The sequence below is a fragment of the Rhinopithecus roxellana genome, chromosome 19 (genome assembly GCF_007565055.1).
Source record: "Rhinopithecus roxellana isolate Shanxi Qingling chromosome 19, ASM756505v1, whole genome shotgun sequence".
Classification (NCBI taxonomy): domain Eukaryota; kingdom Metazoa; phylum Chordata; class Mammalia; order Primates; family Cercopithecidae; genus Rhinopithecus; species Rhinopithecus roxellana.
Window position 1 is genome coordinate 54,826,575 of NC_044567.1, and position 17,244 is coordinate 54,843,818.

General features: G+C 49.3%; 1 protein-coding gene and 1 pseudogene across 5 annotated transcripts in view; both read left to right on the forward strand.

Annotated features, from left to right (window-relative positions):
• The window catches only part of METTL16 (methyltransferase like 16), an 89,693-nt gene extending 85,022 nt beyond the window's left edge, over positions 1-4,671 (forward strand). For 2 of the 4 annotated variants that reach the window (XM_010388486.2, XM_010388487.2), the window contains one exon: positions 109-4,671. In XM_010388486.2, the coding sequence (XP_010386788.1) occupies positions 109-732 (624 nt within the window). In that variant the 3' untranslated portion in view covers positions 733-4,671. The remainder of the gene's footprint in view (positions 1-108) is intronic. The other 2 variants (XM_010388490.2, XM_010388489.2) reach the window with 2 other exon arrangements.
• Positions 4,450-15,387, forward strand: LOC104682054 (annotated as a pseudogene). Its single transcript, XR_004055162.1, has 4 exons — positions 4,450-4,549; positions 5,069-5,242; positions 5,961-6,037; positions 13,782-15,387. The product of XR_004055162.1 is annotated as an uncharacterized LOC104682054 (transcript).
• The last annotated feature ends 1,857 nt before the right edge of the window (positions 15,388-17,244 follow it).

Genomic DNA, 17,244 nt, shown 5'->3' on the forward strand with positions numbered 1-17,244 from the left:
GACCATACTGACGAAGTACTCACAACGATCCTTCTCTCTGTTTTCTTTTTTTTCATCGAGAGAGGGGAAAAGTGATTTCCCATAAAATTCTGTTTTTCCTCCAAACAGGTCCAGCATAAACGAGTTCCCTGTGGAAAAGAGGAAGTTAGCCTTTTCCTAACGGCCATAGAAAACTCCTGGATTCATTTAAGGAGAAAGAAAAGAGAGCGAGTGAGACAGCTGAGAGAAGTTCCTCGAGCGCCCGAGGACGTCATTCAGGCCTTGGAAGAGAAAAAGTCCACCCCCAAAGAGTCTGGCAATAGCCAAGAATTGGCCAGGGGCCCCTGGGCGAGGGCCCCCTGTGGGCCTGCTCTGCGGGAAAGCGAGCCTGCCGCTGTGGAGGGCCCGTGCCCGAGCCAGGAGTCCCTGTCCCAGGAAGAAAACCCGGAGCCCACGGAGGATGGAAGGAGTGAGGAAAAGGGAGGGGTGGAGGTTCTGGAAAGTTGTAAAGGCTCTAGCAATGGAGCCCAGGACCCAGAGGCTTCTGAGCAGTTGAGCAGCCCAGTGGCTGAAAGGGGGAAAGGGCTCCCAGGAGTGGCTGGACAGTACCTGTTTAAGTGTTTGATAAACGTTAAGAAGGAGGTGGACGATGCCTTAGTTGAAATGCACTGGGTTGAGGGCCAGAACAGGGATTTGATGAACCAGCTTTGTACCTACATACGCAACCAAATTTTCAGGCTTGTTGCCAGTTAACTAGAAACTTCTTGCACAGTTGGAAAAGTGTTTATAGTAACTTGCTTTGGAGTGGCCTGTGGGGTGGCAAGAGGAATCCTACCAGTGGCCCATTAATAGCGTTATGTGGAATTATCTTCAAACACAAAAACCTGTGAATCTGTCCCCCACCTCCCCCCACCGCCTTCCCGCATTTTGAGTTACAGGGAGTTGTAGCGTGGTCGTTTACAAGGAGGAGTTGCTGTCATCAGTAACAACAAAAAGCCCTCAGTAAACTGCCGAGGGATTGCAAGCTGGCTCAAGCCAGCCCCTCAGCTTTGGACTGCTTCTGCAAGGCCAAAAGGGTGGTTTGTGGAGTCTGGGCTGGGCAGCACTGCCTAGAATGTCATGCTCGTTCTGTCACCCAAGGGTGTTTCTTGAGGAGGGGTGGCTCTCTCTGCCTCCAGTTGGAGGCCCTGGTACCCTCTTCTAGGTCACTCTTCAAGATGGGACCTACCTTGCATCAGTCCCACGAAGGGAGCTAGCCGTGGGTGGGTGGTGGGGAATCGGGGAGAGAAACCCTAGTAATGCTAGAAGGAGCAGAGTCTGGGGAGTAACCAGTAAATGGCACATTCCTGACACGCGGCTATTTTGATGTTGCTTATTTCAGAGGCAGAATGAGGTAAGCAAAAGCCCCGGATGTGACTGAGGCACACAGAAGGCAGCCGTACCCCCACCTGCAGCCTGTTGAAAGTACCATTTTGTAGCAGTTTTACTACTGTATGATTTTTGTTTGGACATTTGAAGTAGAGCTTGTTTTGTCTTTAATATAAGAATATTCACAAATTAAAAACCACTGGTCCTATTTGAATCCTGGGGTTAGCTGAGTGAGCGGCTGATGACAGAAATGAGAAATGGAACCAAATAGTATATGCCGTAGGTAGCTTAAGAAAGTCTCAGATATTTTGTTGCTGATCAAATACTGTTTTTTGTGGCTTCACTTGTAATCCCCTCTGTACTTAACTACTCACATTGGAGAGTTCTGAGGCCGGAGTAACCGTGTCCTTAAAACACGTTTCTAGCTGGAATGCCAGGGTTCAGTAGCAGTCCCCCGGAAAAGGGGTGATCTCTTGCTGTGCTTGACTTAACACCTCGATGTTGCATCAGCAGCCTAGGGTTCTCTTTAGACTAAAATATTTGCCAGAGCTCCTTGCCATCTGCTAAGAAGACGCGGGCTGAGTAGTTAAGCCAGCCTTCTGAGAGGTGGCTGTTGGTTAGGACAGGAAGCTGGTGACCTTGGCATATCTTGGCATCTGCTAGATCAGGCCCTCAGCAGAGACACAGGAAGTAGAACTACTGTGCTTTAGTTTGGCTCTGGAGCTGGAGCTGGAGAAGACAGCATACTGACCAGTGGCTTTTTGATTGTTTTGAGAGGGAGTTTCACTCTTGTTGTCCAGGCTGGAGTGCAGTGGCGCGATCTCAGCTCACTGCAACCCCTGCCTCCCAGGTTCAAGCGATTATCCTGCCTCAGCCTCCTGAGTAGCTGGAATTACAGGCACGTTCTGCCATGCCCGGCTAATTTTGTGTTTTTAGTAGAGATGGGATTTCACTATGTTGGCCAGGCTAGTCTCGAACTCATGACCTCAGGTGATTCACCCACCTCAGCCTCCCAAAGTGCTGGGATCACAGCCGTGAGCCACCTCACCCAGCCTCTGACCAGTGTTCTTAACTTGGTCCATGGACCTCCAGAGAGTCCATATGCCTCCTAGAGTTACTTCTAAAAGTTATGTGAGCGTGTGTGTGTGTATGTGTGTGTGTGTGTTTTCTTTTCTTTTTCCTGGAGAGAGGGTTCCCAGAACCCTCAGACGTAGACAAAGGGGTCAATAGCCCACTAAAGGTTAAGAATCATTCTAGTTCAAGCATTCATGTGTCAGGCTGCAAAATCCAATACCCAGGGTCACACAGAGCCAAGCCTCAGTTCAGGACCGTGGATTCCCCTGGTCTAGTAATTTTCTGCTGTGCTAGCCCACACCATCCCACTAACCTTACCTCGAGTGAGTATCACATTTGAGTCCTTTGCTGGACCCAAACCTAGTTTCCTTGGTATAATTTTAGGATAATTGATTAAGTGGCAACTATTCACTCAGGAAGTAGTAAGTACGTACTGTTTGCTTGTTTCATTATGAAAGAGTGGCACATGCTCATCCAAGATTTGGAAAAATGAAAGTCAAAACAACAAAATCACCGCTAGTCCCAACCTTCTGTAACATAACCACTATTGGTATTGGCGCGTTTCTTTCCAGTCTCTCTATAGACCGGGTGTGTGAGTGTGTGGGTTTAACTTTGGTTGTACTCATGCTGCATATTCAGTTTTATATTCTGGTCTTTTTTTCATTTAACATCTTACAAGTATTTTTCCATGTTACAACAGTAGTGTATTGACTTATACTCCTTGCCTGTTCAAAACGTCTTTCAGGCACAGCGCTGGCCTTTAAGTCTGTGTCTTAGGAATTTCCAGAGAATGCTCTGTGTACTGAGGCACAGAAGGTGTTTCTGTGTCTCAGTGTGTTTCTGTCCCTAGGTTTAAGCCTTCATGTCATGGAGGAGATTTTATAGATGTTAAGCTAATGACCTTAGAGTTTTAAAAAGTCTGTGACAGTGGCCGGGCGCAGTGGCTCACGCCTGTAATCCCAGCACTGTGAGGCTGAGGTGGGCGCATCCTGAGGTCAGGAGTTCGAGACCAGCCTGGCCAACATCGCAAAACCCCACCTCTACTCAAATACAAAAAGTAGCCGGGCGTGATAGCGCGCATCTGTAATCCCAGCTACTCGGTAGGCTGAGGCAGGAGAATCGTTTGAACCTGGGAGGTGGAGGTTGCAGTGAGCCAAGATCGTGCCACTCCACTCCAGCCTGGGCGACAGAGCGAGACTCCGTCTCAAGAAAAAAAAGAACCCGAGTGAGACGGTCTCAAAAAAAAAAAAAAAAAAAAAAATCCACGAGCAGGCCGGCTTTCACAGTCTGGAGCCGAGTGCCTTCTGTGCATTTGGATGTCTCCATTTCCTTCCCTGAGAAGATTTTCTTAGACTACCTAGTGAGAGAACATTGAACATGGTTTTGAAAGGACCATCTAAACATTGTTTTGGTCGTGCATGTGCTTTATAATTGTGGGCTGCGCCATTGCATGTACCTCTGGTACAGCTGGGAAAGGTTTTCTTTGAAGAAATAGGTTGTTGACTCACATGTCATCATCTTGAGTGTTACTCTCCTTACGTGTCTGGAGGTCACATTCATGTTGTCGGGTTGGCATGAAATTAAATCTCTGTGGTGTGACCCTAAATTCTCTTCTGGTCCCTAGAATCGGCTTCTGGTCTCTTGATAACGGAAGTGGAGACAGAAGCTGACAGAAGCTGAGCCTGTTTTCCAGGCAAACTAAAGCTGCTTTTGTTCTTCGGAATCTGCTTTGCCTGCGTCAGCTTGGTTCCTTCCCCACACATCCCGGCCACACAGTCCCCACTCCAGACCTCTGCTGCGTGTCCTGGCAGGGCTGCGGCTCTGCAGTGGCCTTTCGACTCATCCGAAGCTTCGTGTAGATTAGTATCTATTTTTCATAAAACATAAAGCCCTTCCTCTCGATGGAAATCAAAGCTTACCATGTGAGCACTCGAACTTCTAAGTTCTGACAGGAATAACAAAACTGCAAGGAGTGGAAAAGCCTGTGGGGAATCCAAGGCCTTTTGAAAAAAGGGAGCCGATGACTTCATGACCTGGAGCCCCTCCTTTCTGCTGCAGCCGCGGCATTTCCCTCCGTGGCCACACGAGGGCACCCTTGGCCCTTTTATCAAAGCACCTTCTCTTCCCCGTGGGAATGGAGACAATTGTGTCCATGGTGTTTTCTTGAAATACCCAGTTGCTACCCAGATTTGTATTTTTATGTAAACAAATACATTTTCACAGAAATGAAATTTGAAAAATAAAAGTAGAGGCAAAAAACACTAGCCATGGTCTCTTTACCTGGTATCATCCCTTTTGACCTTTTAATGTTTTCTTCATGGTCCCAGCTGACTATTTTTTCTATTCTTTCCGGCTGGCCTTCTACTCTAGAATATATCCAGGTTGGGCCAGTCCTTTGGATCAAGTTTTTCTTGATATCTAGTTAAGATACTAGAGGGGAAATGCTGAGCGATCCTAAAACAGTAACTTTCCAAAAGCCTTATATTCCAGGAGGCGTCATACCAGGATCTCCAAGAAAGCGGCTGGGTTCAGTGTTCTTATGTTGACCCTTGTCTGGGGTCTCTCTGGTTGGCTGGCTCACATGCATGTCGTGTGTTGCTTATATGAGAAGGTGAGGGTTCTGTGTGCTGTAGCTGCTGTCGGTTAGCCAGGCCTTGCTTCTCAACAAGGGGCGTTTCTGGGTGGAACATGGATCTTACTAACCCTGGGGTCTGTGTGGGCTCAAGGAGGATCCCATCTCCCCTTATGTTTCTGGTACAGGATCAGATGTGGCTGCCCAGCAGTTGTGCACGTTAGGAGTTGGAGGGCCCAGGTGGGAAAAGTCAGGAGCCCTCTGGAAGAAGGAGCCTTTCAAAGGTGCAGCAGTTTTATGGCGATGGAGGGGTTCCCCTCAGGAAAGGGGTCACGGCCACATGGTTTTTAGGGAAGTTGGTGCACAGGAGACTTGGTTTACTGAATGGGTGCTAACCTCGGGAAAACCCAGAAGAGGCTGAAGAGAATGAATTGGCTTCTGCCTCCGGCAGGCAGCGTTGATGGTGTTGAACCTGCCTAGTAATCCCGAGTACACAGCTCGCGGTGTGAGTGCCAGCACAGTATGAGAGGCCTGTGCGGCGCCCGCCCCACTGATGACGGGCGTCACGCGTACCCGGCGTGCCTGCTCTGCTCTGTGACATTCCATCCTCCGCTGTGACCCAGCCAGATGGCTAACACAGCGGCTGATGTTTTAAATTGCTGGTTGGAGCGGCTCATGCTGCCTGGTGGAGGCTGTGCTTTGTGCTCCAGAGACTGTGTTGTGACTGCGGAACGCTCTTGCCCCTCGCGGGGCCGTTTGAGGTGTAGCCTGTCTGCCGCTCTCCATCCAAGCAGAAGCCTGGGTTTCCTTAGGGAAGAGGAAGATGGTGGGTGCCTCCCTCACTGGGGACCTGAGAGGAGAAGGGGTAGAGGAAAAGTACAGTCGGACTTGGCAGAACGGGTTCACAAATGATGCTCTGAGAGGGCCAGGCAGGTGTGAACCCAAGACTCTCTTCCACCGGCCCTAGGGGAGCGAGAGGCAGGAAAGAGCCCAGGCTTCAGCGTTCAGACCTGGGTTCCCGTCCAGTTCCATTCCTTGCACGGGGTAAGTCCGTTTACGAAGCCTTGTCTTCCTCATGCCACAGATGAGGATTCTCGCTTCAGAGTTAGAGCTGTGCGTAAGTGCGAGAAGGACTGAGACCCCGGAACAGGGTGGACACACTTGCTCCTCTTCTGACTCTTTGAATTTTCAGTTTCCATTCAGAAAACCTATCAGTGGACTCAGATGAAAAGGCTGAGGCCGCACGTGTACGCCTGCAGGTGCATAGTACCACCCTGACGAAGAGCAAAGCCCATCCTTCGTGGGATGGAGGGAGGACGGGGGCCAGCGTTGATGGTGCACCTTCCACACACACTGTCTCATTGAGTAACCCCGTCAGCCCGTGTGACGTTCCTGCGTGGCGGTGGCTGAAGGAACGGGAAGCTCAGAGAGTGTCCATGACTTGCCGTAAGGTTATCCACAGAGCTCAGTCATAGAAATGGGATTCAAACTCAGGTCCAAGAAGCCAAGACTGGGATCTCGTGCCAGAACTCAGCAGTCTATGGCGAGTGCTGCTCTTCATGTGGGAAATGCACTTCCAGGCTCGTCTGACCCACCTCGAGGGACGGCGACTGCAGTGGCAGGACACGGGGAAGGAAAAAAACATCTTTCATCTTCACCATTTAGCACTTTAAGGTAATATTATCTTCCAGCCTATGATCAGTGAGTGACATGTAGTCAGCGGAATTACTTAGAATTCTTCATTTATGCTACCAGATCTTCACGGAACTTTGTACTTGGCAGTAGTGCAGATAATTAAGTAGTTAGTGAAAGCGCAAAAGAAAATGTCTAGTCAAAGTACATGTTGGACCAGCATCAACAGGAAAGAACTGATTATTAGATAAATTATTCTTTGGCAATACATAATTGTATAATGAAAGAGAGGTTTAATTCTTTTTTTTTTTTTTTTTAATAAGGCAGCTCCAAATATTTCACTTACAGAACAACACAAAACTGATGTGCTTTTTGAGCTTCCTGGAGAAGGTAGCAATTGGCAGAAAAACAGCCAGGCCTCCTCCCCAGGCAGGGTGTGTGAACTAGTGTCAGTCTGGGAAGAGGAAAGGCTGCCTGCCATCTGGTGGACCCATTCAGGGAATGTGGCCCCAGAATCTAAAAACCAGAGCCAGGAAGTTCCCAGCTGGGGCACTTGGCTGGCCCGAGCAGCCAGTCAGTCCCCAGGGAAATGGCAGCTTGTGCCGCCGCTGTCCAGAGAGAATGAGAATGCCGCCCAGAGGGCACTGCTGAGCAGGCCCCCTCCTGGGACACCGGTGAGCAGGGGCCTGTGCCCAGAGACTGGCCATTTGGAAACTGTCTCCTGCTGGGAAAAGGGGAGTCCCTGTCTGGTCTGACACAGGATCCTTACTTCACACATTTGTCCCAGGATTCCTGCCTTCAAGGGCAAATGTGGGGTTGTTTGTTTTGAGACAGAATTTCACTCTTGTTGCCCAGGCTGGAGGGCAACGGCGCGATCTCAGCTCACTGCAACCTCCGCCTCCTGGGTTCAAATGATTCTCCTGCCTCAGTCTCCCGAGTAGCCCGGATTACAGGCACCTGCCACAGTGCCCAGCTAATTTTTTGTATTTTTAGTAGAGACAGGATTTCACCATGTTGCCTAGGCTGGTCTCGAACTCCTGACCTCAGGTGATCCACCTGCCTGGGCCTCCCAAAGTGCTGGGATTCCAGGCGTGAGCCACCGCGCCTGGCCGCCCAAATGTGGGTTTATTTGGGGGCTTCATGGAGCAAACTCTGGCCGTATTCAGTGAGAGCTCTGGATGAACACAGACGAGGACTTCTTCATTCTCAAAAGAAACCTCTCAGCGGGGCGCGGCAGCTCAGCCTGGAATCCCAGCACTTCTGGAGGCCGAGGAGGGCAGATCACCTGAGGTCAGGAATTCGAGACCAGCCTGGCCAACATGGCAAAACCCCGTCTCTACTAAAAAAACAAAAATTAGCTGGGCATGGTGACAGGTGCCTGTAACCCCAGCTACTTGGAAGGCCGAGGCAGGAGAATCGCTTGAACCTGGGAGGTGGAGATTGCAGTGAACCAAGATCACACCACTGCACTCCAGCCTGGGTGACACAGCGAGACTGTCTCAAAATAATAATAATGAATTTAAAAATACAAATACAGTGGAGTGGCTTGTGTTCAGCTCCCCCTAGTTACTGCCGTGCTAAAATAGGTGCCCAGTGTTGCTGGATCGTCTGACGTTTTGAGGGAAGCCAGAAATCCAGATTTGTGAGAAATTTGCTTAATTGTGAACCCTGACAATTAATTATTTTATTAAAAATGTCAACCAGCTGGGCATGGTGGCTCACACCTATAATCCCAGCACTTTGGGAGGCCGAGGCAGGTGGACTGCTTGAGGCCAGGAGTTCGAGACCAGCCTGGGCAACATGCCAAAACCCCATCTATATGAAAAATACAAAAGATGAGCTGGGTGTGATGAGGTGGGCCTGTAGTTCCAACTACTTGTGGGAGCTGAGGCGGGAGGATTGTTTGAGCCAGAGAGGTCAAGGGTACAGTGAGCCGAGAGTACTGTAGCGTTCCAGCCCGGGTAACAGAGTGAGACCTTGTCCCAAAAAAAGAAAAAACAATTGCGGTAAACCATTTGTTGGTGACCACTTCTGCCACCAGGGGTAGAACTGCCTGTGTTTTCGCTGCCTCCACTACCCTCTCCCTCCCTGCAGCTACTGGTTGGCCTGCTGCCTGTGTTCCTGTTTTAGGTTCCTTCCTACCTCTTGAGGAATCCCAAGGCGTCTACCCATGGGCCTGCTTGCCCTTTCTCCCACTGCTGGCTGACCTCATCCACGCCAGTTACCTCAACCACTCCTCATCCATTCATTGTGCCCAGATCCAGACCTGTCCTGAACTTCCAATGTCCTCATTCCTCACCCCCTGGCCCATGGCCGTGTGAAACTCCTCTGATAGTCTGTACCTGCTTCTTCCGTTGCCTTGCTCACCATCCACCCCGCTCTCCAGAGTACAAATCTCTGTTCTTCCCTCTCCTTTCCCACCAGGTCTGAAGTCTTCCACTAAGTCCACCAGTTCCACCTTAGAAACCTCGCCCCAGTCCAGCCCAACAGAGCTTTGTAATGGCATCAGCGAGTTCTGGGGAGCTTCAGAGTGAAGAAGTAGAAAGAGCAGATTTAGGTATTGTGGGCAGAGAACAAGATGAAATCTGCTTTGGGGAGTGAACTGGAAGCTTTCAAAAGAAAGAGTAGGATGGGAAATACATCCCACAGGCAGGGGAGTTAGCTGAGATAAGAGATGTGAGATCCCAAAGAATGGGAGGCCCTTTCTGATACAGGACAGGCCAGCATTATCCCCCTTTGACAATTTCAAGGTGTTTTTTTTTTATTCTTAGTCTGATGATTTTATTTTTAAAAAGCAGGACAGGCCAGGCGCGGTGGCTCATGCCTGTAATCCCAGCACTTTGGGAAGCCGAGGTGGGCGGATCGCCTGAGGTCGGGAGTTCGAGACCAGCCTGACCAACATGGAGAAACCCCGTCTCTACTAAAAACAGCCGGGTGTGGTGTGTCACGCCTGTAATCTCAACTAACTCTGGAGGCTGAGGCAAGAGAATTGCCTGAACCAGGAGGCAGAGGTTGCGGTGAGCTGAGATCACGCCATTGCATTCCAGCCTGGGCAACAAGAGCGAAACTCCGTCTCAAAAAAAAAGCAGTACATTTTCATTATAAAAATGGTAGAAGGGTAGGCACTGTGGCTCACACCTTTAATCTTAGCACTTTGGGAGGCTGAGTCGGATGGATCACTTGACCTCAAGAGTTCAAGACCAGCCTGGGTAACATGGTGAAACACCATCTCTACAAAAAACACAAAAATTAGTCGGGCATGGTGGTACGTGCCTATAGTCCCAGATACTCAGGAGGCTGAGGTAGGAGAATCACTTGAGCCAGGGAGGTCGAGGCTGCAGTGAGCCGTGAGCATGCCACTGCACTCTAGCCTGGGTGACATGAGACCCTGTCTGAGAAAAATTTTAGGAAATATTGAATAACACTAGAATTATACTATTCAAATTATTTTACATTTTGTTGTTTTTGTATTTTTATATGTATATTTTTTTTACATAGAAAATTGGATCATATGGTATCTTACTGTTTTGTAATCTTTTTCATTTAGTAATATAACTTCTTTCTTATTATAAAGTTAACATGTTTCAGAAAACTTGTAAAAATAAAAATCAGTGGTAACCACACTGCCCAGTGACAAGCCCTGCTAATAGCAGCAACCCTGTTTTCTTCACATGCTGTCAGTATTGTGAACATCGCTTCAGCAAACCAACTGTTCCTAGTCGGAAACTTGAATTTTCTGGTTTTCACTTTCCTTTATTTATTTTTATTTTTTTGAGGTAGAGTCTCGCTCTGTCGCCCAGGCTGGTGCAGTGGCATGATCTCAGTTCACTGCAAGCTCCGCCTCCTGGGTTCACGCCATTCTCCTGCCTCAGCCTCCGGAAGTAGCTGGGATTACAGGCATGAGCCACCGCGCCCAGGCTTCACTTTCATGATTGGTTTTATTTTCATTATTGTAAATAGTGCTTTGGTGAATATCTTTGTATGAAAATCTTTATGGCTGGGCACAGTAGCTCACCCTGTAATCCTAGCACTTTGGGAGGCCCAGGCAGGCAGATTGCTTGAGCCCAGGAGTTTAAGACCAGTCTGGGCAACAGAGTGAGACCCCATCTCTACAAAAATGTAAAAACTTAGCTGGGCATGGTGGTGTGCACCCATAGTCACAGCTGCTTGTGAGCCTGAGGTGGGAGGATCCTGTGAAGCCAGGAGGCGGAGGTTGCGGTGAACCGTGATTGTACCACTGCACCCCAACCTAGGCAACAGAACGAGACCCTGTCTCAAAAAACAAAATTGAATTAAAAACGATAAAAATCTTTATGCATTTTTCTTATTTTAGGATATATTTGCAAAAGAATTCCTGAGGCAGAAGATAGGACTCTTTAAATAAAAAGTCTCTTCCTGCACAGTGAATTTGCTCATAAACCAGTGTGCTCATTGACATTTCCATGAGTCCCTGCTTTCACCACACCTCTCGATAGCACCAGCAGGCTAGTTTAGAAAAATTCTTTATCAATTGATAGGCAAAAAATGATTTCGTTGTTTGAATTTGATTGTAGTATTGGCAAGGCTCAGCTTTTCTATATTTCTTTTTTTTTTTTAGACAGAGTCTTGCTCTCACCCAGGCTGGAGTGCAGTGGCACAGTCTCAGCTCACTGCAAGCTCCACCTCCCAGGTTCACGCCATTCTCCTGCCTCAGCCTCCCGAGTAGCTGGGACCACAGGCGCCCGCCACTACACCCAGCCTTCTTTTTTTTATTTTTTTTTATTTTTAGTAGAGACGGGGTTTCACCGTGTTAGCCAGGATGGTCTTGATCTCCTGACCTCGTGATCCGCCCGTCTCGGCCTCCCAAAGTGCTGGGATTACAGGTGTGAGCCACCACGCCCGGCCTTCTATATTTCTGTGTTAGTGCTCATACATCTATTGTTGATTCGTTTCTGTTCAGTTCATTTTTCTATCCAGGTGCTCTTTTTCTTACTGAATTGCAGGGCCACATCTTGCTAAGATGTCCCTTCATTTTGCTGGGTTTTTAATTTTTTTAAATTTTATTTTATATTTTGAGACGGAGTCTGGCTCTGTTGCACAGACTGGAGTGCAGTGGCGTGATCTTGGCTCATTGCAACCTCTGCCTCCCAGGTTCAAGTAATTCTCCTGCATCAGCCTCCCAATTACAGGCACGCGCCACCACTCCTAGCTCATTTTTTGTATTTTAAGTAGAAACAGGGTTTCACCATGTTAGCCAGGCTGGTCTCGAACTCCTGACTTCAGGTGATCCACCGCCTCAGCTTCCTGAAGTGCTAGGATTACAGGCCTGAGCGACCATGCCCGGCCCATCCCTTCATGTTGTCATTTCAGGCTGGAGTGCAGTGGTGCGATCTCGGCTCACTGCAAGCTCCGCCTCCCAGGTTCATGCCATTCTCCTGCCTCAGCCTCCCGAGTAGCTGGGACCACAGGCGCCCGCCACTACACCCAGCCTTCTTTTTTTTATTTTTTTTATTTTTTTTTATTTTTAGTAGAGACGGGGTTTCACCGTGTTAGCCATGATGGTCTTGATCTCCTGACCTCGTGATCCGCCCGTCTCGGCCTCCCAAAGTGCTGGGATTACAGGTGTGAGCCACCACGCCCGGCCTTCTATATTTCTGTGTTAGTGCTCATACATCTATTGTTGATTCGTTTCTGTTCAGTTCATTTTTCTATCCAGGTGCTCTTTTTCTTACTGAATTGCAGGGCCACATCTTGCTAAGATGTCCCTTCATTTTGCTGGGTTTTTAATTTTTTTAAATTTTATTTTATATTTTGAGACGGAGTCTGGCTCTGTTGCACAGACTGGAGTGCAGTGGCGTGATCTTGGCTCATTGCAACCTCTGCCTCCCAGGTTCAAGTAATTCTCCTGCATCAGCCTCCCAATTACAGGCACGCGCCACCACTCCTAGCTCATTTTTTGTATTTTAAGTAGAAACAGGGTTTCACCATGTTAGCCAGGCTGGTCTCGAACTCCTGACTTCAGGTGATCCACCGCCTCAGCTTCCTGAAGTGCTAGGATTACAGGCCTGAGCGACCATGCCCGGCCCATCCCTTCATGTTGTCATTTCAGGCTGGAGTGCAGTGGTGCGATCTCGGCTCACTGCAAGCTCCGCCTCCCAGGTTCATGCCATTCTCCTGCCTCAGCCTCCCGAGTAGCTGGGACTACAGGCACCCGCCACCACACCCGGCTAGTTTTTTGTATTTTTTTAGTAGAGACGGGGTTTCACCGTGTTAGCCAGGATGGTCTCCATCTCCTGACCTCGTGATCCACCCGCCTTGGCCTCCCAAAGTGCTGGGATGACAGGCGTGGAGCCAGCACGCCAGCCCCTTTTTTTCTTTTCTTGAATGATGATTTTGTTTTACTTTTATAGCTTTGAGAGGGAATCAGATCTACCACACTGTGTCTTTATATTTTCTTGGTTTGCCTTTATGGGTGGAAACTCCTTTACCACCCTAAAGCTGAAAAATGTTTTCCTATATTTTATTATGGCTATTTTGGTTTTATTTTTTACATTTAGCATTTGAATTGACACTGGTGTATGGTGTGAAGTTTAAGGACCTGTCTTTAACAAATGGTTCCGCACTGTTTCAGGGTAGCTCATCAGAGAGGCGGCTGGGAAGCTCTAGCACTCCCCACTGAGGTGTCCCTGATGGCACAGGGACTGGAGCAGGCTGGGCAGCAGCGGTGTGTCCTCTCCCATTGGGCCCTGGGGCCTTGGGGAGAGATCTCATAGTGCACCTGGAGCTGAGCCCTGGCTCTGTGGCATCTGCTCTGGGCTGTGCAGCCAGTGACCGGCCACTGCTCTTGGCCTTGCCTCCGGAGAGAGCCTCATTCCTGGCATAGGCCGCTGAGCTCTTAGACTTTCAAGATTGGACCCTACAGCCTTGCATTTGGGTGTGAACTGGGGCTGCTGGGACATGGACCTCAGTCCTTTGTGTGAGGCATGATCGCATTGCAGCCCATCAGTCCTGGGAGGCGCCTTCCCTATCACCATGTCCCCACCCCTGCGTGATCCAGCGGACTCTTGACTCCCATGGCAAGACTCCGCCCTGCTTTACTCATAACTTCTGCCCAGTCCCACTCCCTTGACCTGAATTGGTTTTGCTGTCATAAAGCCACCTCTTTTTTTCTGTAAAGGAATCCCTGACATCCTCGTCCATCTCCTGTGCCTTTCTGCTGGGTCAGCCTTCTCCCGCCACGCTTCTAACCCGCTGCCACCGGCAGCTCCACTCTAGCTGCAGAGCCTGACTGGGCTCTGGTTTCTCAGAAGAGCTCAGAGGACCTGGCTCCTCCCTCTTTGCTTCTGAACTGCATTTCTTTCCTTATTACTCAGTGTCCACACCCACGGTGGCTGCCTGGATAAAAATGTGCCCCTTTCTCCCGTCACCTTTCATGCCAGACAAAAGCCCCAGTGAGTAATGGTGACCTACCCAGGTCCGGCTAGCAGCTCCTCCATTCCTGAGGGGCCTGGGGCAGAATGGGGTCCTGGGAGCTCCTGGACCCCAAGTGTGATTCCCTTTCCCTGTCTTCCCGCTCATCTGCTAAGCTTGTTGATTGGGTGCCACTAAGCAAAGTGAATGATTATTCTTGTCTGTAACTAGGAGGGGTGAAGTTCCCTCTCCATCTTCACCCACTTCTGGGAGGCGTTCAGGGACTCACCACCCCACACTTGATAGCAGTTCCCCAGGCCTGGCCCAGACAGTCAAAGAAGAGGATCAGGCCACTTCTCAACCCAGCTGACGCTTGGCAGCTTCGTGACCTCGGATACACCTTCTCTTGGGAGGCCAGACCCCGTGATCCTAACTCTTCAGCTATGACATCATGTGAGGCTACAATTTTTTTTTTTTTTAAGAGACAGTATCTTGCTATGTTGTCCGGGTTGGCTTTGAAATCCTGGGCTCAGACGATTCTCCTGTCTCAGCCTCCCAAGTAGCTGGAACTTAGGGCGTGAGCCACCGCACCCACCTTCTGGAAAGGACGTGAATAGGGAAGTGGAACTTGATTGGACCTGTTCTGTGAGTTCAGGAGAGGTCCTCTGACAGCTCACTTGGGGTGGGGAAAGGACTGAATGGATCCACCTCTGTCAAAGGAATTCAGAGTCCCGCTCATCATTCAGACTGGGGGGACCAGGCTCAGCTGACTGGCCCAGCCTTAAATCCACGAATTTCTCTTTATCTCTACATAGAAAAACAGGATTACAGTCGCTTCTCACTGTCCAGTGGGGATTGGTTCCTGGAGCCCCCCGAAAACCCGTCCAGGGGTGATGCTCAAACCCCTTATGTGTAACCTACCCGCATCCTCCCTTATATCCTTTAACTCATCTCTGCACTCCTCAAATACCTCATACCATGAAAATGCTGTGTAAACAGTTCTTGTGCTGTGTTGGTTTTTAAATTTGTATTATATTTTCTTGTATTTTTTAAAGTATTTTTCTTTTCCTGACTATTTTTGATCCACGGTTAGTTGCCTCCATGGGTGCGGAACCCACACACACGGAGGCTGCCTCTTCTCAAACGAGCACGGCGGTGCCCTCTGGGTCCTCGCATAGCCCTGTCTCTGGTGCTGCGTCCGCACGGCGGTGAACAGCAAAACTCATCTTCTGCAAATTATCACTGTGGAGCGGAGTTCCGCTCTGTGACCTTTCGTCCCAGTCTGGCTTACCAGAGGTCCCCTGGCCTTGGCCACAGCATACCTAGCCTAGTGCTTGGCACCTCAGGCACACAATAAATATTTATGAAATGGATCTTCTCTGGTATGTCTTGAGTGTACTAGTCCTCTCTTGCTTCCTCTTCGTCCTGCAGCCAGCTTCCTCCCATGGGTCTTGTTTTAATGATGGTATGTGAAAAGCTCCTCAGCTGCTTGCAAACGATGAGACTTCAGGCTTGAAGGGTTGGGACACCTTCTGGGATCTACTGTGAACATCTGTACTTTTGGCTTCACGCCCTTTCCCCCATCTCCCGACTCAGGCTTTGGAGGGGTCAGGGCACTGATTTTAGTAGCTCTTGGAGTTGATATTTTGTTGGGTGAGTGGTGGGGGGACAGGAAGACAGTCTCACTAAGGAGATGTCTCTGGCTCAGTGTATTAAAAAATTGGGGAATTGGTGCTTCTTACTGTGGTTGGTGAAAAAAGAATAAAAGATTGAAAAATTGGAGGACATAATGAAATTTGAAGTGGGTGTGGGGTGCACAAGACTTGGGGAGGAAGACTGAAAACGGAAAGCGTCTCCTGAGAAAGTCACAATGATGGACAGCCAGCTTTTCTCCTGCTCAAAGGTACTAAGCACCTAGAAGCCGTGAAGAAACTTAAGGAACAGCTGGGCGCCGTGGCTCATGCTTGTAATCCCAGCACTTTGGGAGGCTGAGGCAGGTGGATCACTTGAGGTCAGGGGTTCGAGACCAGCCTGGCCAACATGGTGAAACCCCGTCTCTACTAAAAATACAAACATTAGCGGGTGTGGTGGTGCATGCCTGTAATCCCAGCCACTCCGGAGGCTGAGACAGGAGAATCACTTGAACCCGGGTGGCGGAGGTTGCAGTGAGCCGCGATCCCACCACTGCACTCCAGCCTGGGCGACAGAGAGAGACTCCATCTCAAAACAAGAAAAACTTAAGGAACAGCTTTTTAGAGATTGCTGGCCTTTGGATAATTCCCCAAACCTGCTAACCTTTCTGCTGAAACCAAAAAGACTTACTTCTCTTTCTCTTGAGTGAGTACAGTTGCCAGCTTCTATCTTGGCTCCACCCGCTTGGACAGGAAGCTGGGGCTAAAATGCTAAACAGCCCTCCTATTCATTCCCCTCTCCTTTCAGACCCTCACATCCCCATTTATAGGTATCTCCCACCCTCACTGTCCATTCCCCAACCGGGGAAAGCTTGGTTGATGAGGTATTCCTTTTGGCCATTTCCAGGTTCCTGTACACAACAACAGGCCCAGAAACAGCCTCCCTGCCTTTTTTTTTTTTTTTTTTTTTTTTTTTTGAGACGAAGTCTCTCTCTGTTGCCCAGGCTGGAGTGCGGTGGTGCGATCTCGGCTCACTGCAACCTCCGCCTCCTGGGTTCAAGTGATTCTCCTGCCTTAACCACCCCCAGTAGCTGGGATTACAGGCACCCGCCACCACGCCCAGCTAATTTTCTTTCTTTTTTTTTTTTTAGTAGAGACAGTGTTTCACCACATTGGCCAGGATTGTCTCGAACTTCTGACCTCAAGTGATCCACCTGCCTCAGCCTCCCAAAGTGCTGGGATTCCAGGCGTGAGCCACCGCGCCCGGCCGGCAGCCTCCCTTCTAAACCCTTGTTTTTGCCTAACATCCCCTGGCTGCTGTCCCCACATGACCCAAATAAACAGATGATCATGTGAAGCCAGTGAGGCTGTTTGTTTTAAATAGCAAACATCTCCACTAAGCTCTGGAGCAGATGGGGTATTGGGGGCAATGGAGAGGCTGGCAAATCTGTTCACTCTACTCTTACCTCCTGCTTCCTCACCCCTGAAGCGAACAGCGTCTTAAGAATACTGTCTTTCAGAGAGGTGCCTACTTAATGGTATAGAGCTGGGCAGTGACAAAGAAGAAGAGTACAAAGAATTAAACCTCAGCCTTCAGCA